The sequence below is a fragment of the Bidens hawaiensis genome, unplaced genomic scaffold (genome assembly GCF_021521415.1).
Source record: "Bidens hawaiensis isolate Kalapana, Puna unplaced genomic scaffold, B.hawaiensis_p1.1 tig00028024_1, whole genome shotgun sequence".
NCBI classification, from domain to species: Eukaryota; Viridiplantae; Streptophyta; class Magnoliopsida; order Asterales; family Asteraceae; genus Bidens; species Bidens hawaiensis.
Window position 1 is genome coordinate 1 of NW_027494549.1, and position 11,194 is coordinate 11,194.

At 41.6% G+C, this 11,194-nt stretch overlaps 1 protein-coding gene across 1 annotated transcript; it reads left to right on the forward strand.

The window, feature by feature from the left end:
* Positions 1-6,930: 6,930 nt before the first annotated feature.
* LOC143576200 (uncharacterized) lies at positions 6,931-10,496 on the forward strand. The gene is made up of 2 exons (XM_077060349.1): positions 6,931-6,955; positions 7,372-10,496. The coding sequence occupies exons 1-2, from the start codon at positions 6,931-6,933 to the stop codon at positions 9,969-9,971; spliced, it is 2,625 nt and encodes an 874-aa protein (XP_076916464.1). The 3' UTR covers positions 9,972-10,496.
* The last annotated feature ends 698 nt before the right edge of the window (positions 10,497-11,194 follow it).

An 11,194-nucleotide genomic window follows, 5' to 3' on the forward strand; every position in this document is an offset into this window, starting at 1 on the left:
GGGCGTTTTGCTGAGACACTTCTTCCTATGCCTTCGCCAAATCATCCTTCTCCTTTGAGTTTCAGCTCGGGAAGCTTTCGAGGGTGGCATTAGACCTTTCACAGGCCTCTTTCCACCGTTTAGCAACAATCAGAATTCCGCTCTTTCTCCTTTTGGAGTGCAGCATCAGCATCGGTTTGCTTCCACCTAGCTGCACTCGCTGCTTTGCGATGTTCTTCGGCTTCCGCCTTGGTGACCTTCAAGGCCTCGGAAGCTGCACCAAGCTTCCGCCCATAGTTCGCAACTCCCGCAAGATTTCTTGACTACAAGCCAAGCTAATTAGTCAAAGAAAACAGCTAGATCAGTATGAAGTTCTTGGCGGGGGGGAGCGACTCTGTTGATATGCTATCTCAGCAGGCGGCATGCAATGTTAACAAAACTCATACAGGTCTTGGGGTTAGAAACCCGAGACTCGTTGACAATATCCCAAGATGGGACAAACAGTCAAAGTCCCCTCCTAACTGCACATTCGCAAAAAAGTGGGAACTTGAAGGACCGAGGCGAATGGGAGTGGAAGAAGACTGTTGTGGACCACCTTGTGAGGAAACAACCCCCCCCCCCCCCGGCTCCATGGACAGAGGGTCCAAACAAGAAGTCATCTTCTCCGCCCAACGCGAAAGGCGAAGACGCAAAATCAAACTGGGGGAGCAGAGCGGGGAGGAGATTCATGAACCCTGAAGCCTCTCAGCAGTAACCTCAGGATTATCACGCTGGGAATCGGTGGCATCCCCACCCTGGAAAAGATAAGCTACATCTGTTTCACCAGGAGGGGTAACAGGCCTATCCGCCTCCTTCTCCGGAGGAGGCGACAACTGTTTTTCAACATTTGGGGTCGACGTCGATAGCTTTCCAGCCGCGTGGACCCTCAGCAATAGATGTATCTGAAGAAGAAAACCACAATAAGGTCATACCTACCAAATAATAACAGGATTACCAAAAACAATAACTTACCAGTCACAGTTCCCAAACGATCCGCAAGGCTAGGTGGTAGTGGTTCCGCAGACGATGCGTCCGACGTTTCTTCGTTTTTGTCCCTTTCCGGCGTCCGCGGAACTAGTTCCCGCGTCACTTGCCTGCGATACATGGAAGGACCTCTTCCGATAAAGTTCTGCTAACAAATGAGAGACAGGTGAAACTTCGGTGGCATCATCTGAGCTTTCCCCTCGCAGGAATAGCAGAATCGTCACTTGGAATAACGATTATCCCATCGGAGGTCAGCATGTTAAGAGGCGGAGGGTTTAGAATGTACGCACCTGTCTCAAAGATGGCCTCTGAAACAACTGGTTCGGCACGCAACTTGACTTGGAAAAGGAAGTGTTCAGCAGTCCTTTCAAGGATTGGCTTATCTTGGCATCACGAACAGTTTTACCCACACAACCCTTGCCATCGTCTAAGGCGTTCAACATCAACCCAAAACCTGCAAACAACATACAAGCGTCAGACAATGAAAACTCAGAAAAAAGAAAGTAAGAACAAGGTAGTAAAAACTCACGGCCATCCAGCTCGATAAAAACAGGCTCCATAAAAGGAGAAGGCCACAAACCGACTCATATCCGCCCATACAAGGGCTTCTTCCGGAAGTGCCCGCATTGGTGTAGGTGGGGTAGTAAGTTTTTCGAAACCAGTCACGCTTCTCATGGAGCAGCCGGCGTGATGTTGATAAGAGCGTCGTTTGGAGAACGGCGAACCATGGCCTCCGGTATCACATCCTCGGAGATCCAGAAGAATTTTTTCTTCCAATCCTTGGAAGTTTCTTCAATAACATTGCCGATAGTTCTATCCGGCAAGCTATGCCAAGTGTACCATCCGTTCCGGTTCGCCATTTTGTAAAATACAGCGAACCGATCCAACCGAGGGCACTATGTCATGTGCCATACACACGAACTCGAAATGTCGAATTCGTATGACAGCACGTGGGTGAAGTTGAGATAAGTGAATCCCAAATGCCTTAATCACTCGTTGGAAAAACTTTGTGACGGGAAGACGGAAGTTCCCGTGCTCAAAGTAATCGGCATATAAAGCCATCTTTCCTGGAGGTGGAAAGCTGGCTATAAAGACAGCAGAAGGGAACTCCGGGTCCCCACTCGGTGGAATACTATAAGTCGTAATAAGCTTCTGGCATTCCCCTTGGTCCCAAGAGACTTCTATCCCATCGACCTCAGATTGAGAAGATGCCATTACAAATACTTGGTAATAATATTCGGATTAGTTCAAAGGAAAATCAGAAGATTAGAAGAAAGAAAGCAAGTTCGCATATAAGATTCAAAGGCGATAAAACTTCAAAAAGAAGTTAACTCTCCCTATTTATACCCACCGCAATTAATGCAATGAGAATTGAGCTGTAGAGAGAGAAACAACCATCCAGTAACAAATCGCCACGTCACGCGGGAAATCAATGTAACCGGATGTAATCTTATTTCAATAATCGAATGATTAAGTCGTGCTCATATGATTACAGGGAATTTTCGGCTAATGAAATTGAAGTGATAATAAAACCTAAACAATAAGAACGTTTAATACTGAAAGCAAATTAACTAAAAGTCCTATTCAACAGGAGCTCCTTTATTCTCTCATTCAAAGCAACGTTAACATTCCCACGTTCTCTACCAGCTTTCAGCATACCAGGTCATTATTTGTAACTTCTAACCCCTGAAAAGTCGTTCAACACTAAACCAACATTCCCCCATGTAGTGTTGACATCTTCGTGCAGCTTCTTCACACCGACTAGGCTTCTCATTTCAGTAAACTTAATACGGGCCAGCGCTTTAGTTAAAATGTCGGCTTTCTGCAGATTGCCACTGGCATGCTCCACATCCACTTGTTCTCGTTCCACACATTGACGAATAAAGTGATACTTCGTGTCAATGTGTTTGCTCCTCCCATGAAACACGGGATTTCTCATCAATGCAAGTGCTGCTTCATTATCAACAAACAGCTTCACCACTTCCGGTTTCTTACCCAACAGATCACACATCAGATTTCTTAACCACAACGCCTGACATGCTGCCGACGTTGCTGCCATGAATTCCAGCTTCGCAAGAGCTTAGAGCCACCGTCTTTTGTTTCTGTGAGCACCAAGTAATCAGATTGTTTGAATAGTAAAATGCCATACCAGTTGTGCCCCTTCGATCTTCAACATCGGGTACCATAGCTGCTGTCACTAAACCCGATCAATTTACCATCTCCACCGCGGTTATACTTCAACCCATATCCTAAAGTACCGCGGATGTACCTGAGTATTTGTTTCACTGCAGCATAATGACTTTGTTTCGGGGTTTGCATAAACCTGCTTACAACTCCAACCGAGTAGCACAAATCTGGACGAGTGTGAACCAAGTAACGAAGACATCCAATTAACTTTCGATACATGGGTTGGATCAGTATCTTCGCTTCTTCATCCTTTGTTAACTGCAACTTAGATATCATAGGAAAGCTTGTGGCATTACACTTTGTCATACCCGCCAATTCCAGAATCTTCTTTGCGTACGCTTCTTGTTGTATGGTTATTCCTACCTTGGATTGTTCTACTTCCATACCAAGGTAGTATGACAGCTTCCCCATATCACTCATATCAAAGACAGATTTCATCTTTCGTTTGAACTCACAAATTCTTTTCTCACTGGACGGACCCCGTCACAATTAAATCATCAACATATACACCAACTATGAGAACAAAATCAGGCTCATGTACCTTATAGACTGCTTGTTCATGCACACACTTGCTGAAACCAAGTTCTTTGAGGACTTCATCTAACTTTGCATTCCAAGCCCTCGGGGCTTGTCTCAAGCTGTTAGAGAGCTTTATGAAGCCGATACACCATATCTTCTTTCCCTTCTACTTCGAACCCACTCGGTTGTGTCACATACACTTCTTCTTTGAGATTACCATTTAGGAAAGCCGACTTAACATCTAAATGATGCACAGGCCAGTTCCATTAGCTGCAATTGCCAGAAGCAGTCGAATGGTTTCTAAACGGGCCACTGGTGCGAAAGCTTCTTCAAAGTCCACTCCCTTTCTTTGTACATAACCCTTTGCCACCACACGTGCCTTGTGTTTTGTGACTGCTCCGCTTGCGTCTCTTTTAACCTTAAACACCCACTTCAACCCAATTGCCCTATGACCATGTTGCAACCGAGTCAAAGTCCAGGTCTTGTTTCGATTAATCGGGTCAAGCTCTGCTTTCATAGCCTGTTTCCACTCTTCTTTAGCCGCAGCCTCTTCATAGGACGGCGGTTCGTCATCAATTAACAACAATTCTGGATTGTTATCATACTGTTCTTGAACTTCTTCTTCATCCATTGCAGTGGTATAATTATACACACCATCCATGGATCTGAACCCTCGAACTGGTGTATGATCAAAGGGTACCACTGATGACTGGAGTCTTGATCTGCTGCTACTTTGTGAACCTTCTCCATCTTGATTACCTGAATTAAAAACCAGAGGTGTTTGAAGATTTATGTTACCCGGTGTATTAGGAATTTCATAATTAACCCCAGTTTCTGTTTGAAATTGGCTGGGCTGTTGCTGGATTAGTGACCGGAAGATTAACCCAGCTCTCTATAGACCTTTCAATCTTAGGCTCACCCCAAGCCCACTTTTTGTTTTCAATAAAATCAACTGATCTTGCAACAACTATTTTGTTTGTAACCGGATTCAACATCCGATACCCTTTCGTTCCATCTTCCACACCCAAATACACCATAGCCTTACCCCGATCATCTAATTTTGCAAGATGAGTCTTCATTTGCTTTACATACCCGACACAACCGAACACCCTTAGATGAGTGAGGTTCGGTTTGTGTCCCTTCCATAGTTGGTACGGTGTCGTGCGTCTGACCGCTTTCGTTGTAATTCTGTTGAGGATGTAAACAGAGTGGTCGTACAGCTTCTCCCCATAACACTTCAGGCATGTTCATCGACTTCAACAATGACCGGGTCATCTCTACTATCGTTCGGTTCCGACGCTCCACTACCCCATTTTGTTCAGGGGTATACGGAGCCGTCAACTGCCTCTTAATACCCTCATCATACAAAACTCATTAAACGGTTGTGAGGTGAACTCACCACCACGGTCAGTTCGAAGCATTTTTATCTTAAATTTACTCTCCTCCACTTGGGCCTTGAAGAGTTTAAACTGTTGAAACGCTTGGTCCTTCGTTTCAATTATATATACCCACATGTATCTTGTAAAATCATCTACAATCAACATGAAATATCGATTACTGCTGTTGTTTGTGGACTAATCGGTCCACACAAATCAGCATACACCAAACCCTAATGGTTCAGCCGCTCTCCACTTCGTTTCTTTTGGAATCGTTTTAGCAACTTGCTTCGCCACCAAACACCCTTCACAAACCTGTTTAGGGTGCGAAATGCGTGGCATTCCAGCCACTATTTCATTCCGTGACATTGATTCTAGTAGCACAAAATTGATATGCCCCATCCGCATATGCCATAACCAAGCATCTTCATTCATGTGAGCTGCCAAACAAACAGGTCTGGCCACTTTCAAGCTTATTTTATACAATCTATTGACTGACCTTTGTATCTTCATGATGAGTCGTTCGTGGTCATCATACAACTTCAACACATTCCCATACATGTGTACATCATAACCCTCCTCGGTTAATTGACTGAGACTTAGAATATTACTTTTCAAAGCCGGGATGTAGTAGACATCCGGAATGAGAATGTGCTCACCTGATTTGCTTTCAAATACCAACGGACCTTTGCCTTCTATTTGAACTTTCGACCCGTCTCCGAACCGAACTTGGCCCGTTATGTTGCAATCCAATTCAGCAAAAGAGTCTCTCATGCCCGTCATGTGATTGCTTGCATCGTTATCCACATACCAAACATCCTTTGTGTCACCGGTCCCGGGGAAAACCCTATCTTCATTCAAGAGCACCATGGAAGACACTTCTTCACCATGAACAGTCAAGTAAAGAGCTGGTTCCTCTTCTTGTGTTTGGGCTAGGTTAGCTTCATCCTTCCTTTCTTTAGGCTCTTTACACTCCGAGGCATAGTGCCCGAGTTCATGGCAATTGAAACACTCAATATGCCTCTTGTCTTTGTTTCTCGACCCGTTCCTTTGATCTTGGTTCCCGGCGTGCCCACCACGGTTACCCCTACCGCGGCCACGTCCCCGAAAACCACCCCGACCACCTCGGTCAGCTTTTCCTCGTCCACCCGACTTCTGGCCCATTAACTGTTGGTTCTTCACTTGTCCCTTCGAGCTCGTCTGACCCTCCGTTTTGGTGAATAACAAGCTGTTTTCGGTTGCTTGCTTCGATTGACGAAGCTTTACTCTATCTTCATAAGCTTTCAAGTGTGCAATCGCTTCTTCAAATGGCATAGTTTCAACATCTGAACTTTGCTCAATTGAAGCCACCAGGTTTATAAACCTCTTAGGGACCGTGTCGAACAACTTACGTACCAGCTCATCGTCTTCCAACTTTGCTCCAACACTCTTAAATTTTGAAACCATACCCGAAATCTTCCCCGCATATTCATCGATTGACTCTCCATCCTTCATATGCAACCCTTCGAACTCACTTTTCAGAATACGCAACCGAGCTTTCTGAACACGTTCAGCACCTACATACCGGGATTTCAGCGAATCCCGAACTTCTCTGGCCGTCTTCTTCTTTGCTGCCTGCGACAAAATCTCTTCAGGGATTGCCTGAAATATGAAAGCTCAAGCCTGCTTAATTAACCGTTCATCCACAACCACGCCGGTTGGTGGCTCGATGGCGTCCCACAACCCGTGGGCGTCCATAATAGCTTCCATCTTGATGGCCCATGTGTTATAATTAGTGGGTGTAAGAATAGGGTATTGGAGCGGGATTGAGATTTCTTTTGAGGAACTAGGGTTTGTGGTGACAGACATGGTGTTGAATTTTAGGAATTTTGGCAAAAAATTGGATATGAACGTGAGGCTCTGATACCAAATATTAGATTTGGATCAGGGTTTGCTGCAATTAATAAAAGGAAACAGAGAAATCAAAGTAACCGAATGTAATCTTATTTCAATAATCGAATGATTGAGTCGTGCTCATATGATTACTGGGAATTTTCGGCTAATGAAATTGAAGTGATAATAAAACCTAAACAATAAGAACGTTTAAATACTAAAAGCAAATTAACTAAAAGTCCTATTCAACAGGAGCTCCTTTATTCTCTCATTCAAAGCAACGTTAACATTCCCACGTTCTCTACCAGCTTACCAGCATACCAGGTCATTATTTGTAACTTCTAACCCCTGAAAAGTCGTTCAACACCAAACCAACACAAGCATCTTGATTTGGGTGAAGTGGGTTTTCTTGAAGCAAAAAATATTGATATGGTATTTTACATGATTCCCTCGTTAACGTATTTAAGTTTGGGTCAGTGTGGACTTTCAAATGCTGATCTTGGTCTTCATCATAATTTAAGTAAAATACTTCCCAACATCGAACACCTGGATCTTAGCTTTAACTTCTTAGAAGGTCAGCTCCCATGCTATTTTCAAAACATGACATCCTTAACATTTCTTGATCTTTCATCCTATAATCTTAGTATGGCATGGAACTCTCTAAAGCTCTTGAACACGGTACCTTCTTTATTAGAATTGCATTTGTCGAGCTGTGGGCTTCTCAATGCCCCTTTTTCAGCCATTTATTTTAATTCTAGTGCCCATTCAAACATACAATATCTTGATCTTAGCCATAATTCAATTGAAGGTAGCTTTCCATCTGAATTAACAAACATGACTTCCCTAAGAGTCCTTGACCTTTCGGGAAACAGTTTGAACTCCTCAATTCCTACCATGCCTGGTCTTCTAAAGCTTGATGTTTCAGATAATATCTTTGAGCAGATTGAGCTTGTTGGAATCTGGAGACAATGTTATTTGATGGAATTAATCTTAACAGGTAATACTAACTATTTTGAAGGAGAAATGATAGGTCCATCATCAAACAGGTCTGAATGTTCCCAATATGCTTTAGAGGCATTATATTTAGACCATAACCTATTAAACGGCTCAATTCCTGAATTTCTTGGTAGGCTAACCAATTTAAGAGTCTTACAGCTTAGCGAAAATAGTTTCACAAGTTCAATCCCTAAATCTTTGGAGAGATTAAGATTATTAGAAGTATTAGATCTATATTATAACGCTTTAACCGGTTCTATCCCAGAATCACTTGGAAGATTAACATGTTTAAATCGTTTGAGTCTGCAATCAAACCGGTTAACAGGTGCAATCCCAACATCCCTAGGAAGACTAGCTTCATTAAAAGAACTCTCTCTAGCTTCAAACTTGTTAACAGGTCAGATCCCAGTTTCAATTGGGCAACTCATAAAACTCGTTAAATTAGATCTCTCTGAAAATTCTTTAGAAGGAGTGGTTTTTGAAGCCCATTTTGCTAACCTCTCGATGTTGAAGAACTTGCAAACACCTGATAATTATAAGTTGATCTTCAATATCTCACATGAGTGGACTCCTCCTTTCCAATTGATAATTATTAACTTTAGATCTTGCAAGATCGCAAATGGATTTCCAAAGTGGTTGCAAACTCAAAGGAAGCTTGAGGCTTTGGCGTTGTCTAATGCTAGCCTACATGGGCTTCTGCCAACATTCTTCCGGAAGATGCATAGGCTTTATGAATTAGATCTCTCTTACAACAAATTAAGTGGATCTTTGATAAATCTTCCGTTCAACGAAAATACTATGAATTTGCTTCTACAAGACAACCTTTTTAGTGGGTCACTTCCTAGGTCACTATGCAGAAGTACACACTTGGCAGATCTCGATGTTTCTAGAAATCGGTTATCTGGAAAAATTCCTAACCGTGTAGGGAATCTGCAAAACTTGAGTACGCTTGTACTTAGTTCAAATAGGTTGTCTGGAGTCCTTCCAAGTTCTCTAGGATATATGTCTTCATCATTGGCATGGTTAAAACTGAATGACAATAACTTCAATGGTGAACTTCCACGAGATATGGAAAATATGAGATTATTAGCTGTTTTGGATTTGGGCAATAATGAATTCTCTGGAAACATACCAAATTGGATTGGAGAAAATCTTACATATTTGGTGATTCTCAGGTTACATAAAAATAACTTCACAGGAGGTATTCCTCGATCTTTTTGCAAATTGTCACATCTTCATATTTTAGACATCGCACACAACAACTTAATAGGATCCATCCCATATTGTTTTCGAGGGTTGAGTGGGATGACTGAGACAAGGCAAGATGAGTTTCAAATTGGAATTTACATTTATGCGATTACGAGTCAGATCATAAATATGAATCAAGTCATTAAAGGAATGGATCTTAAATATACAAGTTTGACGCATTTGGTCTTTAACATGGACCTTTCTAGCAATAAGCTTACTGGAGAAATCCCTCATGGAATAACTGCGCTTGTTTCGTTGATAGGTCTTAATCTGTCTCATAATCACCTGAGTGGGAGTATACCCGAGAACATCGGAAACATGAAAGCGTTAAATTCTCTCGATTTGTCAAACAACCTATTAACTGGGACGATCCCTCAAAGCTTGGCGGATTTGAACTTTTTGAGCTCTATGAATTTGTCACACAACAACCTGTCAGGAAGAATTCCAACCGGAAATCAATTGCAAACACTTACCGACCCATCAATATATGCTGGTAACAGGGATCTATGTGGTGCCCCTCTGCCAAATAATTGCTTCAATCATGAAAACCCGCCAACTACAAAAAGTAAAAAGAAAACAAATAATGTTTGGTTTTACTTGGACATCATGTGTGGATTTGCAACAGGTTTTTGGGGTGTTATTGGAGTCCTGTCATTCAAGAAGCAGTGGAGACAGAAGCTGTTTAAGATTGCAGAGGTAGCAATGGATAAGGTATTCGTAATGGTTGTGGTGAGAGTTTCCAAGATGAAAAGGGGCAGAGAAGCCAAATAAATTCTTATAAATTGTAGTTGTATGAAAATATTATTTTGCTTTTGAATACTTTTGTTGTACTATATGTTTGTAATCATGGGTGTGTTTTATTTGAATAGAACTATTGCAATACATGAGATAGAATACAGGTGACAAAAGAAGTTGACCGAAGATCAGAAATGCATATCATAAAAATCATGTGAAGAAAACAGGTTTGCTATTTGTTTGAATACCATTCGGTTTATAGTTTAGGTCTCACCCATTATTAATTTGAATTCGATTTTGCAGTGTAGTTTTGAGAAGAAATAAATTAAAAGAGCAACAGCAGCAATGATGATGACCGAAAAGAGGTATGTAAGTTGTTCAGAGAACCAATCTCTGACTCTTTCTCGTTTTTTCGTCTCCTGCAAAGTGAATACATAATACAAGGATAACACATGCCAGCAAATTCGTCCGTCATTTATCAAACGCCTTGTGTGCGTCTTAAAACTTTTTCTAATTCAAAATAACTTTACTCAAGAACCACAAAAACTGATACTGGTTAAATATTTAAAGCCATCCATATTTAATGTAGCTAGCTTAACAGCAGAGAGCCAGAGAATGATTTAGTCCAGTAAGAAACTAGCAGCCTAGAAAGTTAAAATGTATATTTTGGTAAGTTTTCTATGTGCTTAAGATAAAATCGAAGTTTTCACTTGGCATTTGCAATTTTTTTATGAATCAGCTTTATTGCTTTAAAAACATAAATTATTTGTCAATTAACTTATGCTTACACTTAAAAAGCATGTGAAGATTTGTAGCCTGTTGTAGGCAGTGGTAGCTAATATCACTTTAAAGTTAAAAGGACTCGTGTTCGTGTGAAAAGTAGGGTCATTAAGTTCATCATCAAACCCAAATTTAGCTTAGCTGAAACTAGTTTAGGTGTTAAAATACGAGGTATCATATTTTATTAATCTTGGTTTAGGTTGCCCTGAACAAGATGCTACTAGCTCTGCTTAAGTTGAAATACGGCTACCGTCAAAAACAATGACTGATCCAAAGTGATTTTGTGAGTGGGGCGCAAAAATGGGTTGGCTTCAAACAAATGTATCAAAGTCAATTTTCAAGGGTATTCAAACTTCTTTCATCAAGAGATTCAAATCATTCTCAATACATCTCTCTCTTTCTCATTCAATACTCATTCTCTAAGACCCATGCTTAGGTCTTGCTAAAAAATAAAAAAAACGCCCCGACCCATCACTATA

Excerpts from the sequence above, each read along its gene's own strand:
- LOC143576200 (XM_077060349.1), top strand. The coding sequence starts at position 6,931 with ATGGTGTTGAATTTTAGGAATTTTG. Across the intron at positions 6,956-7,371 it reads GTTGAATTTTAGGAATTTTG|CAAAAAATATTGATATGGTA; the intron begins GCAAAAAATTGG and ends GTTTTCTTGAAG.